This window comes from Alligator mississippiensis, chromosome 1 (assembly GCF_030867095.1).
Source record: "Alligator mississippiensis isolate rAllMis1 chromosome 1, rAllMis1, whole genome shotgun sequence".
Classification (NCBI taxonomy): domain Eukaryota; kingdom Metazoa; phylum Chordata; order Crocodylia; family Alligatoridae; genus Alligator; species Alligator mississippiensis.
Window position 1 is genome coordinate 425,215,255 of NC_081824.1, and position 17,823 is coordinate 425,233,077.

Below are 17,823 nucleotides of genomic sequence, written 5' to 3' on the forward strand. Positions count from 1 at the left end.
GAATCAAGGACCAAAGCTTTGCACAGCCCTACTAGTTACTGACTTTTTTTGAACAACCTTAAGTGAATATTTCAGGGTGGGATTTTTGACAGTGCTCAGTGTGGGCCATTAATATTAATGGCAGAACAATTAAGTCAGTGTTGAATGTTTTTTGAAAAGTTTACCCTTTAAATAATAAACCAAATGGACCTTTTGCATAATGTACTTACATCCAGTTAATAAGAGGCATTTGAGTGCATATTTTCCCTGGAAGGGTCACAAGTGAGTTGTTTATCATAGACCTTCATAAAAGGAAGACACTGTTATAAAAGGAAATTTAGCATTATATTTTAAAACAATAATAATAAAAAAATATGAAAAGCATGAAGAAAAGATATGAAATCTGATGATGAATCCATAACATTAGATTAGTTACACTGTCTAAAAACTGAGAAATTCTATCCAGATTTTGTAAAAATCCATGTTGACCCATTACGTTCTAACCAATATATTAAAAGTATTTTCTTAATAAACAGTAAATAAGTGCAATGCTTGTGAAATATGCCATAATAACAATATTGGATAATTTTTATCCATTAAAAAAAGTCTAGTGGTAGTAAACATTTTCTATACCATTCTTTCAGTGTTTCTCAATTTTTTTCTGGAGGGTCCAGTTCAAAGGTTAAAGGGTTGTTCAATTGTTTGTCCATTCATTTTTTGGTTTTTCTGGAGAAACTGGTGGCATAGGGGACAATTAATGCCAACAGGGGTAGCTAATCTAAACCATTGCCTACTACGAAGCTCGTTGAGACAACCAAATAATTTACTATAAATGATTAAACACAAATTAAAGAGCAATACTTTTCCATCTCTACTCTTGTGGCCTGAATTGCAATCATCTATCTAGTAGTGCAAGCTTCTGTATCCCATTACCAAAACTCAGGTTCATTGAGTTTCCCAGCTATCATTAAGGTAGCTGTAATTTCAATTTCTAAGAAAGAAGTCTAATAGTCCATGCATGCCACTGGGATCAGGAACTCATGATTCACTGGTCACGTCTACACATGCGCTTGAATGTGAATTAGCCTGTTTTAATGTGCATTTATACGGCAAAAAAACCCCATGTGACCTTTTCTAGTACCTTACAATGGAGGTACTAATTATAGTGTGTATTACCAAAAGCTCATTAATGAATGTGTAGACACGCCCACTGTAGACTTAAGAAGTCTTTTAGATTATCTGTAGAAGAGGAATAGTATAATTTATTGTTTATGTAAGGTGCCAATTGTGAGTTCATGTTTGGAAGGAATTCTGAGCACGTCTTATAAAAAAGTTTTTCTAGTGCACTTATCACTGGGCCCAACTACATGTGTCTCTACAGCACCTTTGTTACTGCACCCTCATTTAGTACTTCCTTTTGGAATTAAATAGGACAGGAGTTTCCTATGTGCTGCATTCCCTCTAAGCTGTGCGGTGTGCATGGCTGCACAGGTGCATTTATGCCATGCTGCCAGGTGCACCTGCACAGCCGTGCATGCCACACAGCTTAGAAGGACCACTACCTAAATGTATCCAAGAGATTTCAGTTTAAAAAGACTTTTCTGTGTGTCTTGTGAGAAGGGAATTACGAGTTTAAAGAGATTGATGATTTTAAGGATATCAATCAGCCCTCACTAGCAGCATGATATTTATAGGCATTGCATGGACAATACTTTATCTTGAAGACTGAGGGAAATTTGAATTCAGACTATGTAAGTACAAACAGTTGAAAGGTATGATTCACTCATGAGGAAAATGTTTTCAAATCTTATTGAAAGAAAGAATGTGTACTATGGCTTATATTTGTTAGCAGTTTTATAGACACAGAAGAACAAAGGTATGAGAAATGTTCAAGATTAGTACTTACAGAAAAAACAAGGACTTTAGACCAGTAAATAGTTTTTGTGAAATTTTCACTATTGGGTTATCATCTAGAATTCTAGCAAGACAGAAAGATTAATTATTACCAGCATGATACTTGTAGAAACAATGAAAAACTGATTTGGAAAACTAATCTACAAAGAAGCTGGGCCGTTTGTTTCTTACTGAGGTTTCAAAGTGAATAGAATTAGATACCTATGATAACTAATATTCAGACTATGGTATAATAGTAAGAAATTTCAGAAATCTGCTATCCTGAATGAGAATGCCTTAATCATAATTTTTTGCAGAAAGCAAATTACAAATATAATGTGAATGATATATTTTTATCATTTTAAATCTATGAATGGCAATGCTTTTAAAAGTAAAAAGAAAAGGATACTCACAGCCATTTCAATTTGTGTAGGTCTCTGAATATCCCAGGTTTCAGACTGGTGATGCAATTATGACTGAGATATCTGTGAAAGAAGGAACATAATACTGGGATTAAAATGCCTATGCTTGGATCTAGTTTAATTATGTCCTGTCCTCTCCCACTCCCTGCCAAAAAAAAGAATGATTTTAGCAATTAAATACTGATTTGACAACTGTCATAGAAATAAAATGAATGCAGCAACCAACTTTGTACTTTAAAATCCTGGATGATAGTGATCATTTTTCTCGCACAAGGGCTGTCTCATACAAAATGCAATTTGATTTAATTTTTTTCCTCTCATTTTACTACATATTTAACACCATATGGCTTTAGAAAATGTGCTTTACGTATCAATCTTACACTGTATGGCAGTGGAACACCTATATAATTCAGATAAAATAAACTATGTTTGCTGTGATCCTGGCTCATGTCACTTAGCCCACTACACTGCAGACTCTTGACTGATTCTTAAAAGACACATGAAGCTGAAATATTATATAGTTTATAAATTAAGAACTTGTATTGATAATATTAGGCAGTCAGATATATCAGAAGGTAAAATATAATAATCAACTACTCACAATTTCTGAAGTTTGTATAATCCAAAAAATGCTTTTCTTGATATTGTCTGAATGCAATTATGTTGCAGAAATCTAGTGTAGACAGGGTAAAAAAAAGCTGAAGTGGTTTTATGTCAGAAATTTTTTAGAATTCATAATCTCACATGTATACCCTCTGCTATTTAAGGACGTTGAACTAAATTAACCCCATAATACCAAGGAAAATGCTAATTAATATGATTGCATTACACTGGAATTTAGTTAAATATTTCCCATCAGAATGCAACTTTTTTTAGTGTCATGCAGAGTATTTTGCATCTCAGGGGTGCATCTACATGTGCACTTTACTGCAGAGTAGTCCAATTAGTTCTGCAATAAAGTGTCACTGTCTGCATGTGCATTGGTATTAGGGTGAAGTAAACTAATTAACTCCACCGTAATATAGTACTGTTGGGGGCAGTACTATTTTATGGCAGAGTAAATCACTGCACTAAAATGGATGTATAGATACTGATTGGGGGTTTGCTCCACCCGGGCTCCAATTGGTGCTGTCCTGGGCACACATGTAGATGCTGTACCCAGGAGTAGTTTACTGTGGCTCAAACTGCTTTAGAGTTTATTGTTTTTCATTAATCATACATATAGATGCATCCAGTCAGTAGGAGATGCTGTCACTTTAAGGAACAAATCCACCATGCCCACAGAGGGCAGGGCCACTGGATGTAGGCCGGGGATGTAAAATTAGACCTACCAGATCTCTACCTAAACTTACATCATTCTGAATTTCAGCTATGCTTAATAATTAATGTTAACATATATCCCACTCTATGCTGAGTAATGCATTGAAGGGAGATGAATTCTATGGCATGTTTAAATAAAATTAGTTTTAGTTCTATGCTCCTTCAAATCATGTGATCCTTTCAAATGACTGCAGTTCCTCAAAGCTCCTAATCAGTTTTGGATGGACAGCAGTTTGGGCTGTCACAAGGAACTACTTGTTAAATGCATACCATCAAATAAGAATCAATGGATTAACACAAATAGTGTGTACTGAGAAGATTTGTAAGGATTTATTTTATATCTGGCATATGAAGACCAGATTTTTCAGCTGTTACTCTTAACTGATATAGGAAACCCAGGATTATATGTACCTAGTAGCTGTTAATTATATTTTAACCTTACGAGGGGTTATGACAGAGCGATATTTGACATGAATTATCAGCAGAGCCTGAAGGGAATTCTATTTGCTGGCAGTGCATTATACCAGACGATGTAATTTATATTGAGGTCTATGCTCTACTTTATTCTAGGAATAGCAAACTGGTTTCTATGGTAACCCGAAGAAAGCCAGAGTTAAAGCTATATAAGACAAATTCCAGGAAAACGTCATTGGTTGCTTTATTTTTCAAATAGATTTTTTTTTGCAATAGGGCCCATAGACCCAAACAGCCTCATGGCTTTATTCTGCTACAGACAATACCAATATTGAAGAAGGCAGCACCTGCTCAAAAAGCTTACCCTCAGCCCATGGAAGGCCAGTTAACAGCACAGGAAAATTACAGATTTTCTAACTAACTGAAAAAACATGTCGGATAGGGTATTCAGAAACCTGCATCATATTTTCTTCCACTCAATGATAAAGACTAAAACAATAACTTTAATAGAAAGTGACTACATAAAACCTAGGTTCTCTGGTTTACCTTTCTGCAAACTTCTTATGGCTATTAGTAGATCAGGGGTGCCTCTACCAATGTCAGCAGAACTGATGAATGTGGCTTTTGCTCTTTTATCAAGGGTACAAAAACTACAGTTGTGCAAAGCTTCAGTCCTTGATTCGATTCGGTGGAGATTCAGCTCAATTTGGTGGCTGAATCGCTAAATCCAAATTGAATCAGAGGCCATTTTAATCTCTCCAAATCAAATCAGAACCCTCCAAATCAATTCGGAAAGATTCACAGATTCAGATATAGACAAAGCTTTAACATTTTTTTCTGCATACCTTGAGGTACCAGCACAGCTCATGATTGCTGTGATGCTATGGTGCATGGAGTGTCCCACAGGAGCACAGTGGGGCCCCCTACATGCTTGGAGGCGAACCTGGAAGTGGACCAGAAGTACTTCCAGTCCACTTATGGGTCTGCTGGGGAGTGTGCTGGGGGCCCCTGGTACCCCCCTGGCTCTGCAATTGGCTGCAGTGGGACCCCGGGTATCCCCCCTTCCCCCCCCCCGACCCAGTCGCTGAGCCAGGGGTATGGGGGGTGGGGGCAGCGTGCTCCCCGGCAGACCAGGAAGTGGACCAGAAGTGCTTCTGGTCCACTTCTGGGTCTGCTGCAAAGTGTGCTGGGGAGCCCGCTGTGCTTCTGTGGGACACTCCATGCGCCCCAGCATTGCAGTGTTCATGAGCTGCCTGCTACCTAGAGGTATGTAGAAAAAACATTTCAAGCTGTGTTTATGTCTGAATCGCTGATTCTTTGAATCAGCATCAAATCTTCAGATCTGGATTCGGCCGAATCGAATCAGGGACAGTGATCTGAATCAATGAATCAAATCACTGTCCTTGATTTGGGCTGAATCCAAATCCAAATTGAATAGGGCCCACTTCACTCACCCCTAACAAAAACATAGCATTGTAAATCTGCCCCACAAACTGCTGCTAAAACCATAATTTGTCCCTCTGCACAGAGTATATTTTACATTCCTGGCTTTATAGTGTTGAGTCTTTTAAAACACAGTGGCAGTATCTTGTATTCCACCCTAGTATTTTCTCTGTTTTTATACATTCTTTGAGAGCAGACCATATATTTGTGTGCTGCTTACAAAACTGCATTGTGTCTGCATGCTTACTGCTAGAATGAGAAGCCCTCATAATTAAGATTTGAATTCCAAAAGTAAATGCCATTTTACGTCATTAAAAAGGCAACAGCAGATTAAGTAATTCAGTACTGAATTTAGTACATTCCCTATAATACAATAATCACTTAGAATTTGTAGACTGTTGAGAGGACACTTACATTTTCTTCACTTCTGTATATCTGCTGAAAACTTCATCTGGAAGAGCATGGATCTGGTTGTGTTTAAGAGACCTAAAATAATTCATGTGTGAAAGTTCACATTAAGGTCTTAATTACTTGTTGATTTTGCAGTCATAATCTAGAGTTTATCATTAGTACAACTGATCAAGTGCCTCACTGATAAACTAGGGAAACACTTTTGCTCAACTCACTGGATATCATTCCAACTTTCTATCATAGTTAAGACAAATTTTGCTTATGTTGCAAGTACTGTAAATTTAGATGCCCTAATTACTGAATTAATTATTTTCTGTGAATGTAATTGAGAACATGGTATAGGTTAATTAAACCACAAGCTATGTTTAGAAAGGCCATTGATAATTACCATGTTGTAGACAAAGAGTGAAAAACTTATGCTATAATCTGAATAATAAAACAGCTTCCTAGTAGTGAAAAAGAAACAAAGTTCCTACTCTTTCCTTTTTAACACAAACATTCATAATTCTACATATGATATTTCTGTAGTATTTGAAAAATCCACAGTGATTCATAGCTTAGACTGGTACAAAATAAACGAAACTTTAAGATCGCTTCATCCACCCCTAATATGTCACTATCTTTCGAGTAAAATTTGGTGCCATTAATAGTATACAATATGACTGCATAAAACCTGAAGAAAGAAGTGATTGCCCAATGGAAATCACACAAGGGATTTGGGTAGAGAACAGTAAGGAGTTGACCAGGACCTGCACCCCAGAACCATGCTGTTATTTCTTTTTTTGTACCAAGGTAGCTCGTAGGAGATCTAGTAATAGATGAGGACTCCATGGCACAGGACACAGTATGAATACATGCAGTCATGGCCTCAAAGATTTACAATAACAGCATAAGAGAAGTTGGTGGTACTGCTCTCATCTACCAGTTCCTTGTCAAGCCACTCTAGGCCTCATGTTAGTGCCTCTTTGGCACCAGGTTCTGCTGCTGAGCCATTTATAATCTGTTAGTTTGTGGACTGAAGCAGGGAACAAGGCACAATATTATGGGGATGTGATTAAGAGAATGGAAACAGGTTGGGATAAGAAGGCATTTTCAGACCAGAGTGCAGTGAGATCTACTGGGGCTCATGGCAGACAGGTGTCCTGACCTGTGGCTGGCTCTTGACACCACAGACCCTCATTCCTTCTCAATATAATGCTACCCAGTGGCCAAAATAATTAGGACCTGAGCTTTAGACACCCTAGAACTCTATGGGTGGTTGTACTGAAGCTTAACTCAAGCCTGAATTTCACAACTAGGTCATTTCTATAACAGACCCAATCAAACCCTACACCCCAAGCTCACTTAAACTTGTAGAGTTCAAAATGCCATTGTAGGTCAGGTCCATCTTTAGGGAAACCATAACAAATAGATTAGTTCAAGGGAATTAACTTGTTTCATACCAATGACCAATTCTTCTGTTGTGAAGGAAAGAAGTAGGGATACAAAAGAGTAAGATATCATTTTCACATGATGGGACAGTAGATTTGCCCATATTCTACATATGTAGGTTATAGTTAACCATCTCATTGTTTCTACAGCACCTTTATTCCAGTGAGCAAGCAGAAGGCAGAGCTGTGTTTATAATGGTACAATATTCAGAACTACTTACAGTAGGGTGACATTGCTTGAAACAAGTGGAACAGATTTTAAATTAACATCTACACATTCTAATTCAGTTTCTATGCAGTCACAACTTTCTGGGTACTGGTGGAGACCTAGAAAAAATAAGTAGTGATTTTATATATGATTATTGAATATATGGATGACAGTGTTATTTTTAATGCCTAATTTTGGTTTCCTTTTAAGAATACCAATGCTACAGGGCAAAAGCCAGCTTCTAAACAGAAGGGGTAGGAAGAAAAAAGATTCCCTTGTGGGCAAGTTATTCCACAAACGTGCATTTGTGTTTCTTGCACCTTCCTGCAAGGCAACTGACACTGAATGCAGGATTCAGAGGCAGGATACTGGAGTAGCCGATCACTGCTCTATCCCAGAATGGCAGTTTTAGGCTCCTACTCTGTAAGCACATCTACACGTGCATTTACATTGCATTAAATTTATTGCACAGTAAGTTACTAATGTAAATTACTGCACATTAAGTGAAAATAGGCCAGCATCTACACATGCAGGCATTAATGCCATGTGTGGTCTGACTTGGGACTAAAGTTAGTCAGTGCACACACAGTGTTACAGTAAGGTGTCTACATGTGCATTACTGCACAGTGACTAATCAGGTGTAAATTTGATACCTTCATCATGCAGGTTTCAAATTTACGCCCAAATCAACATAAGTCACCATAGTTACTGCACAGTACAAGCATGGACATGTAGACACATACCCGGACTGCACAGTAATTTTCAGTTACTGTGTAGTAATTTAGGCTACTGAGCAGTAAATGTGCATGTGTAGATGCATCCTGTTTTCTGGAAAACTTTGCTTTGCATCTGGATTTTAATTCAGAAGGCTTCCAGAAGAAGCACCTCCAAATACTCTCTCTCCAACTATTCCTACACTTCAGTAACAAGCTGGTACATTACTTTGCTTCAGCCTCCACTACACATTACATGTATTACATCATTAACTGGTTAATTGCGCAATTAATTTAGATTGGCTACACATTTAAAATAACTACACTGCGAGGCACTGCCGTGGCTTGGGCTCCCAATCATGGCAATACATGGGGTGTTGCCACAGCTGCAGGACTCTCAGCTGCAGAAGCTTACTACTTGCTGGTGCAGGAGGAGCCTAGTATGGCAATCCCAGGCTCCCCCTACACCAGCAATAAGGTGTGTTAGGATCTGATGCTGGATTCCACAATCATGCCTCCTGCCATGCATATGTGGCATGCCAGGAGGTGTGATTGTGTAGATCGTGCATCAGATCCTGTCATGCCTTTACCTGAACATCTAGAGTGATAACAGGGATCTGGCTATTTATTTCTCTGAACAGTAACATGATTCAACATCTCAAGGGATTATTAATTTTTAAAATACTGATACCAAACTCTAGAAGATAGAAATACAAGTTAAACCACACCTGTACTTTTATGTGATATCAACAACTGCTGGGATGGGAACCTAAGAGTAATAACTATGTATGTCTTTTCATGGTACATGTAAAAGGTAGAGCTTCTTAGAAACTCTCTGCTGGCACAGTTTCCTCATCAGTGAATATGGAATCTCTGAATTGCAAATGTTTCACAGAAATGTTTCAATTTGAACAAAGGCACCTGGTTTCCTGACAGCTCACCCACCTGCCCAGCTTGCTGACAGTCTGTCTGCTGGGCTTGTGGAGAGCCAGGCTCTGGGCTTTTAGGTAATCTGTGTGGAGAGCTTACCAGCTGCTGAGACTTTGAAAGCCCTGGGAATGCCAGTTTCCAAGTTTCAAGGCAGCTGACTCAACTGGGACTTATGGATTCCGTATTCCTCATTACCACACAGGGAAAATTTTATTTTGAAATGATAAAAGTGAACTATTCCCATTTTTCAGAACAGTGTTTTTATTCTGTTTCCCAGGGTGTTAGAAATGTTTAGTTTTTAGTCCAAATCAAAATGGAAACACAATTTGAAATCCTCAAATCCTCTGCAAAATGAAATGACAGTTCTCTACACATGCTAATAAAAACAGCAGCATGGCACAAGTGACCACTTTCCACAGTCCAAAGTCTGCCCTTCGACTTTTTTCTTTTATACATGCTAACAATTTCTGTACCCTAGATAACACAATTGGGAGCTGAGCTGGTTTATTCTACTAGGTATCTCTTAATTAAGGTAAAGACTCTCATTAATGAAGGAATTTAGAAATGCCAGGTAGATTAAGACCATAAACAAAAGCACTGCAATCTCCTCAGTATTAAGTCATCATGGTAATCAAATTAAAACACATCAGTGTATTGATTTTTTCATCCAGTATCACTTACAGCACTCTTCTGATAAGTCCAGATAATTAGGCTTTCCATGGACCATGTCAAATATATTTGCCCATCCACTATTGTCACCTATAAAACAATATTAAAATTTGTCAGCTGCCCTGTCGATAGTGTATCAAGCAGTGAAAGTGATGAAGTGGGAAAGAGAAATACAAAGATTTAAAAATGGAAGTCACCTTGGTGGGTGTAAGCATACATTTGTGTTGGTGTGTGCTGCTGTTTGGTCAGCAATTCACAGAGGAACTTTTAACTGTTGTATTTCTTCAAGCAGTGAGCTTTTTCAACTGGAAGGGAATGTTTTGACTTAACCATCCACTATATAATTCAATCCTTAACTTTTTTAACCAAGCCAGCTCTCATGCCTATACATAAACATATATTTTTGTCTGATCTCCCATACCTTATTTATTTCTTAACTATTACCTTAATTCTTTTAAAGTTTCTGCTTAAGCTCAATTTTTTAGATTTTTGGAGAGGATCCAGAATTTATTGCATGGGGAATTGTGACTGCTTTTCACCTCTGAAAATCAAATTGCTACTTTATCACAGGTATGTAGGGCTAGAAGCAACCTCTGGGCTAAGTACAGACAGTCACAAAGCCTGAGGCTGAATTGATTCAGTCTTTGCAGGTTAGTCTAAACTGCAAAGATTGAACCAATAAGCAAATGAACAGACATTCACTTGCGATTCCGGAAATTCAGCCACATACCTGTACTGGCTCAAGGCAGAAGCCAGGGTGGTGCTAGAGCACAGCTCTCTGGCACGTAGCTACATGGGCTGTGTTTGCTTCCTCTTCCTGCTGCCCCCAAGGTCTCTGGGATTTGCAGTACACAATCATAACAGCATGACTCTACAGGGTTGCTCATCACTTCCTCTTCCTGCTTTCAGGTGTTTCTGGGATTTGTAGTCTACAGTCACAGCCAGCACTAAGCAGGCAGGGCAGGACACTTCTGCTCTCAAGGGAAGGAGAATTTAACCCCCCTCCCTCACCCTACACCACAGCTGGGTTTTGTCAGGGAGGGTCAGTGAGCCAGCCAGTGAGGCCAGTGAACCAGCCCTCACTGCTCCAGCTAGGGAGCAGAGGGATGGGGTCAGCTCTGCTGTCTGAAGCAGACAGCATAGCCTAGCTCAGAGATGAAAAGCATCCTGGGATCCTGTGTGGACTCTGATTTAACTTGAACCAGGTTGGGGTCTGGGACATAAGTTTCATAAACCGGTTTGACCTAAATCATTTAAGTCTGATACTACATTCAACCAGTTTATCTTAAACCAATTTCAGCCATTTTGAAACTGATTTATTTAGACTGAACTTCTGTTCTATTACAGGTTTAAACCAGTTTCTGGTCACTTAAACCAGTTTATGTGTAACTTCTGTCCCTAGCCCAAAATGACATCTAGTACAATCCTCTGCACTAGGTCAGAACTAAGAATACATAGACCAGCTCCAACAGAAGTGTAAATTATGAGTTCTAAAAAAAAAACCCCAATGAAGGAGATTCCACAACCTACTTGACTATGCTGTTTCTGTTTCACTACCCTAAAAGTTTCTAATACTTAGAACATTGCCCCTATGTCCAATCTAAATTTTCTTTGCAGAAAATTAAGCTAATTTCTTTTTATCCCTCACTCAGAAGACATTTTCTCCTTCAAAAAACAGCTGGATTTATTTCTTGCTGGGGTCACTTGATCCCAGCTGACTTCCTACCTGTGGTGGCAGGGCTGGACCCAATGATCTCATGAGGTCCCTTTCAGCCTCTAATGTCTATGAAAAAAATGAACAATCCCTTTTATAACAACCTGCGATGTTCCCCCTCAGTTTCCTTGTGTTAAATTTATAAAACCCACTTCTTTTAACCTTCTGTCCTAAGTCACTTTCACTATCATTCTCATTGCTTTCACCCGGCCTCTCTCTCATTGGTGTATGTCTTCCATAAAATGTGAAAGATTATTTTAGTTACTTAACTACAGACAGTCAAATTTGAAAATGTATTTATCAGATGAATCTAATGCTTTTCACCATGATCTATGGCTTTGCTATTTTAATGGAAACATTTATATTCTGTACATGCTATATCAGAATTGTTGTTGTGAATCAATGACCATGTTTCATTTTTCAAAGAGTAATGTTTGTTGTGGACAAGTAACTCTCTCTTTTTACTAAATACTATTGCTTGTGGAGTCTCTGTCTCTGGTTTAGTAAAACTACAGCCAGATACAAACATTACACACAAACTGGTAAGTACTTGGAAACTGGTCTATATTTGTAACCAAACACAAGTTCTGTGTACACAGATTGTTAAAAATTGGTGGAACCTGGTCTAAGATCGATCTGGACTGATGTGATATTAGACTTAAGTGATTTAGGTAAGACCAGTCTATTGAACTTCTGTACCAGATTCCCTAGTGACTAAAGTTAGGTTGAAGTTTACCTGCATCCCAGGTGCCTTTGTGGCCCCCCACTCCTCCCTCCCCCTTGCATGAAGGCATGCTGGAGATGCGCTGGAACTCAGCTCATGCTCGGCTGCTCCAGCCAAGTGCCTAGCCAGGCCTACCCCAGGGCTGTCACAGAACCATGGCAACAAAGCCTCTATCCCCAGGGTACCTAAATCCCTGTCAGCCAGGCGGGGCAGTGTGCGGGACAGGGGAGCAGATGCCCCTGATGCAGCCCCTCCAACTGTGCTGGCTTGAGTCTAGGGGGCTGTGATGGGGGCCTCTGCTACTCTACCCACCAACCCCTGCTGCCTGGCCCACCTTTCCAGGTGCAGGTAGGAGACGTGGCACTGGATCTCAGCTGGGCCAAGCAATGGCTGGGGGCTGGAATGGAGGCCCCTACCACATGTGCCTCCTTTAGCTGTGTTGGCTTAGGTCTGAGGGTCTGGGTCTTGGGCCAGGTCCAAGCAGCAGGGGCCTCTGCTCTCTCACCCTGCCCCATTGCTACTGACAGCCAGCCACTTCAGAGCAGGGCTGGGGAGAGGGGACATGCTGGCCAATAGGGCTGTGCGAAATTTAAATGGGTGTTTCATTTCAATGCTGTTTTGACTTGTTTCGAGCTCGAAACAGTGAAACTGAAATGAAACAAAAGGCTTCAAAAACAGCTTTGAAATGAAACAAGGGCACTTAAAACGTTTCAAAATGTTTCAAGTTTTGAAGCCAGGTTTGCTTGCAGCTAAAGAGAAACTGAGGAGAGGGAGGGGAAACAGACTGCTCTGATATTGACATGTGTAGCTGGCCAGTGACTGTGATCCTCCCCTGAGGTCCCTTCCAATCCCAGTGCTCTGGGGGAGGGACGGAAAACAGCATAAAATGCATTTTTTGAACTGAACTTTCTATGTGCCTTGGGGTCAGCTTACTGAGCCGTGTCTTCCAGCAGCTCAGCAGCACCAGAGAAAGGCTATCACTTCCTATTTGCTAGCCTGTTACTAGTAAGTGGAATTCTCCAATACCTTTTCCTTTCCTAATACCCTTCATTCCTTTCCTTTCAATGTAATCCTCCCCCAAAATCCTCTTTTTGTTTTTGTTAGTCTATTTTGATTATTTTTCCCCAGAAAAAAAATCTCTACTTTCTCTCACAGTGTGCATTCCATTCAGTGTGCAGGAAAGCAGAGCATATATTGCATATTATAATATAGAATTTATACAGGAACACATACATACATATATATATATATATATATATGTATATATATATATATAGGAGAGACCAGACAACAACTGCGTACCAGAATGAATGCACACCAGAAATCCATCAAAGACAGAAACACTCAATTACCGGTGGGGGCACATTTCTCACAGGAGGGCCACTCTCTCTCCAATCTCTCAGTCCTGATCCTCAAGGGAAACTTACACAACACTTCCCAGAGACGAGCCTATGAGCTCCATTTCATCAACCTGCTGGATACTAGAGATCAGGGACTAAACATAGACACTGGATTTTTGATACATTACAATCTGCCTGGCAACTGACTCCCCAGCCCAGCCCAGCCCCTGGCTTCTTTACTTTTCATTCCATCCAGGAAGAGCACACACCAACTGCTGAAGCTTCCTTAGCCTGACGAAGGGTTTTTGAACCCGAAAGCTTGCTTAATAACTATTCTCCAACCATTTGGGTTGGTCTAATAAAAGATATCAAATTCACCCAAGAAACCTTGTCTACATTTATATATTGTATTTATTACATAAATACATACATACAATTATCTACATATGTTACATAAATATATATTACATTACCGAAGAACACACAGATTTTACAGCATACCAAACACACTACGAAGCATGCTGGAAAGGCAACTGGCAAGCCTTTGGTGGGGGGAGGGAAGAGGGGGTAGAGGGAGAAATGTAAGTCCCCCCCCCCCCCCAAACTGAGATGCAGCCTCTTTCCTACAACTAGCAGGCATGAGGCTTCTGGTTCTACTGGCAGTAAGGAGAGGGGAGCAGTGCCACTGCCTGAGTCTGCATCCCCTCCAGTAGCACCAGCCATAACCCCCCCCCCCCCCACCACAACAACAAGCAGCAAAAGCATGACAGTCTTCTCCACCCCCATTTCACTTCCTGTCCTGAGCCTTCCAGTGTCAGAGGAAGAGCTGGATCTGGATCTGAGTACCATAGCAAGGGAAATTCTGGGAAGGAGAGGGAATCATCTGAATTTGTGCTCCAAACCTCTCAAGTTTCCCCCAGAGCCAGGTCTTCTTCCTCAGAAGGCACTTCAGAGGAGCTTGAGGTAGAGGTTGTGAAGGCAAGTGGCTCAGCTAAGTCTGCTTCTCCTGTTGTTGTGCCTCTGCCTGCTGAGGAAGTGGAAAAGGCAGCTTCTGCACATGCACCCGCACCCCAGAAGTGAATGGGTAGTGTGGCCTGGGATCATTTTGAGCTGGCAGATGATTCCACATATGCTATCTGCCTGCACTGCTGAGCCAAAACCAGCTGGGGTTGTCACAGAGCACTGAGGTGCCCTGCTCCCAAAGAGGGGAAACTGCTAGGGCTTCCTCCTTAGTAGGGAATAAGGAGCCCAGCTGTAGGTTGCTGGGGCAACCAGGGAAGGTCAGCTGACCAGAAGGGGCAGGACCTGGCTCCCTTATAAACCCTGGGGCTGGGGCCAGAGTCAGTTCCAAGCCAGCAGCCCAGGAGGAAGGAGTTCTGTCATGGAAGAGAGGGGAGGCCTGACTGCAGGAGTGGCATTTGGCACTGCTGAGGGATGGAGTAATCCCCGGGCTAGGCTTGAATGTTCTTATGGCCAAGTGGCTTCCATTTAAGTTATAGCCAGAGGGCTTGTGTTTATGTTGCTGTTTGTTAAACTGGTGGTTTGGGTGAGGCTATTAGGAGTTGGAGGAGGCCTCATAAGGGACTCACAGTGGAGAGTGAGGACCCCAGTGCCAGTGAGGGTGCAGCATTTGGGGTGCATAGACCCTCAGCCCCAGAGGGGGGAATTGCTGAGAAGGCCCCAGAGCGGGGGCAGCATTATGGAGAAGGCCCCAGAGAGGGGGGCAGCGTTGGTGAGAAGCCCAGTGCAGGCACAGTGAGCCCTGGAGATGGGGCAGCATTGGTTAGAAGCCCAGTGTGGGCATGGTGAACCCCAAAGAGGGGGCAGCATTACTGAAAGACCCCAGAGAAGGGGCAGTGGCTGAGAAGTCCCAGTGTGGATGCAGAGGCCCCAGAGAGGGGGCAGCATTGTTGATAAGGCCCAGAGAAGACAGCACAGAGTCTGGAGAGGGCACGTATCAAAGGAAGGAAGGCCCGGAGAGGACAAAGAGGGGTCAGATTGTGATAGGGCTGAGACATAACGGCTATTCCATTGGCGAGGTGTGGACTGTGGTGTAGGGGAGGAAACGGAGCCACAGATAGCGCCCCCTGGCAGCGGGGCAGTACAAGGGCAGCCTCCTGCTAATTAACATCAATTAATTAATTAACAGCAAGGCATGGCAGACGATATGGTGGGCAGTTGCCCCAGGAACAGGTGTGTGGGCTGCATTTAACCGCTCTGGGCCGAGCTACCTGTTACACGGGGGAAGGGAACAAAACACATGAGCACCACAGGGATGCTGATGCATCTCCGCAGGCACCACCCCCTTGCCCTTGCTTCTCCTCAGCCTGGCACCAGTGGGTGCATGCCCAAAAAGAAGTCCCTCTTTTGCTCCAAAGCCCCCATTGCCCTGAAGCAGAGGCAGACCACCCTGGACCAGTGAGGGAAAGGTGGACAGAAAGGGGCACATGTTCCCAAGGCAAGTGAGGTCACCCAGAGCATTGGGGAGATGCTTGCTGTGGATGGCCAGCCCTTCTTAGTTGAGTGGCCAAGGATCAGGTTGGTCATGGCGCTTGTGGCCCCATCGTACCAAGTGCCTGCACGCACCACCTTCAGCAAGACGGTGGTGCCCTCCCTGTATGAGGCATGCAGGGAGTACTTGAGAGAGGAGCTGTGCAAGGCAGGTCCGCAGGTGGCCTTGCACTTTACCTCGGACATCTGGAGCAGCCAGGGTGGAGGTCATGCCTACCTCTCCCTCATAGGGCACTGGTGCAACAAGTCAGGCCATTGGTAGGCTCTCCTTCAAGCCACATGGCAACCAAGACTATGGGGGCCATGAACTGCTTGATGCAGGAGTGGCTCGTTGGGCAGGGTGATCTCACCCGTGGGTTCATGGTCACTGACAATGGGGCCAATATGGTCAAGAGGGGCTGTGATGCCAACTTTGTTGGCATCAATTGTGTGGCACACAAATTCCACCTCATTGTCAGGGACGCTTTGGAGGGGGCAGGGCTGCTGGTGACAGTGCCAGCACCACCAGCAAACTCATTTCCAAATGCAGGAAGGTGGCAGGATACTTCCACCAGAGCATCAAGGGGGGCAAGATGCTGCAGTACAAAAAGGCAGAGCTGAACATCCTCGAGCACAAAATCATGCAGGATGCGGAGACCTGGTAAAGCGTCACATACCTGATGCTCGAGAGGCTGGTGGAGCAACAGAAGGCCATCCATGAGATGGCCTTGCTTGGGGAGATTGGGATCAGCAGCCCACTTAACAGAGCTGAGTGGGATATTATCTCCCAGATCTTGGTGGTCCTCAAGCCCTTCCTTGAGGCCACTGAGAGCCTCAGAGCTGGCAAATGCCCTCCTTAGCCAGGTGATCCCTGTAGTGAGGGAACTTCAGAATCAAATAGAGGAGTTCCAGGGGCTCAATGTTTCTGGCTGGGGCAAGTTGCTGTCACCAGACGTGCAGGCACTGGTGAGGTAGCTGAAGGAGTGCATCAGGAAATTTCCTGATCCCTTGTGGTCCAGTACGGTCCACGTGCTGGCTGTAATGTGTGACCTGAGGGAGCATCAGTGTATGCAGCAGCAAAACCCTGGATCAGTGGACAGTGGTGCTGGTGAACAGAGTAGGGGAGGCAGAAGGGCAGAGATGGGGGGACATAAAAGAGGAGGATCCACTGTCCCGTGCCAGCACACCTTACACCAGCCATTTTTCTCCACCATCACAGGCGCTGCCAACCCACTTTTCACAGACGAGCCTATGAACTGCACTTCATTAGCCTCCTAGGTACAGAAACTCATGGGCTTAATATAGACATTGGCATTTTGATACACTACAACCTGCTGGACATCTCACTCCCCAGGTATCGCTCCGCTTTTACCTGTTACATCCTCCTTCCCCCCTACCCCAGCCTGTATCTCACTCCCTGACACCTCCATTTCCATTTTTACTGACTGGCTTTCCTGCCTGCATTACATGCCAGCCTCTGGCTTCTTTACTATTCCTTCCATCCAGGAAGAGCACACACACCAACTGCAGGTGCTTCCTCAGCCTGATGAAGGGTTTTTAAACCTGAAAGCTAAGATATATTTCTCCAACTATTTGGTTGGTCTACTAAAAGATATCAGATTGACTCAAAGAACCTTGTCTGCCATGTCCTTAGACCAGCATGGTGACAACCTACATCCCTAGCACCTGTCCCTGGTCAGTTGACTGAAAGGAGGCAGGGCCC

At 42.6% G+C, this 17,823-nt stretch overlaps 1 protein-coding gene across 8 annotated transcripts in view; it reads right to left on the reverse strand.

Annotated features, from left to right (window-relative positions):
- RXFP2 (relaxin family peptide receptor 2) overlaps positions 1 to 17,823 on the reverse strand; it is a 58,600-nt gene that overhangs the window by 26,870 nt on the left and 13,907 nt on the right. For 2 of the 8 annotated variants that reach the window (XM_059718287.1, XM_059718329.1), the window contains exons 1-9: positions 10,563 to 10,793; positions 10,030 to 10,137; positions 9,845 to 9,922; positions 7,534 to 7,639; positions 5,886 to 5,957; positions 2,896 to 2,967; positions 2,286 to 2,357; positions 1,886 to 1,957; positions 210 to 281 (exon numbers count right to left, since the gene is read on the reverse strand). In XM_059718287.1, coding sequence (XP_059574270.1) covers positions 210 to 281; positions 1,886 to 1,957; positions 2,286 to 2,357; positions 2,896 to 2,967; positions 5,886 to 5,957; positions 7,534 to 7,639; positions 9,845 to 9,922; positions 10,030 to 10,051 — 566 coding nt within the window. In that variant the 5' untranslated portion in view covers positions 10,052 to 10,137; positions 10,563 to 10,793. Of the gene's footprint in view, positions 1 to 209; positions 282 to 1,885; positions 1,958 to 2,285; positions 2,358 to 2,895; positions 2,968 to 5,885; positions 5,958 to 7,533; positions 7,640 to 9,844; positions 9,923 to 10,029; positions 10,138 to 10,562; positions 10,797 to 17,823 lie in introns of those variants that run through there. The other 6 variants (XM_019498315.2, XM_059718357.1, XM_059718406.1 and 3 more) reach the window with 6 other exon arrangements.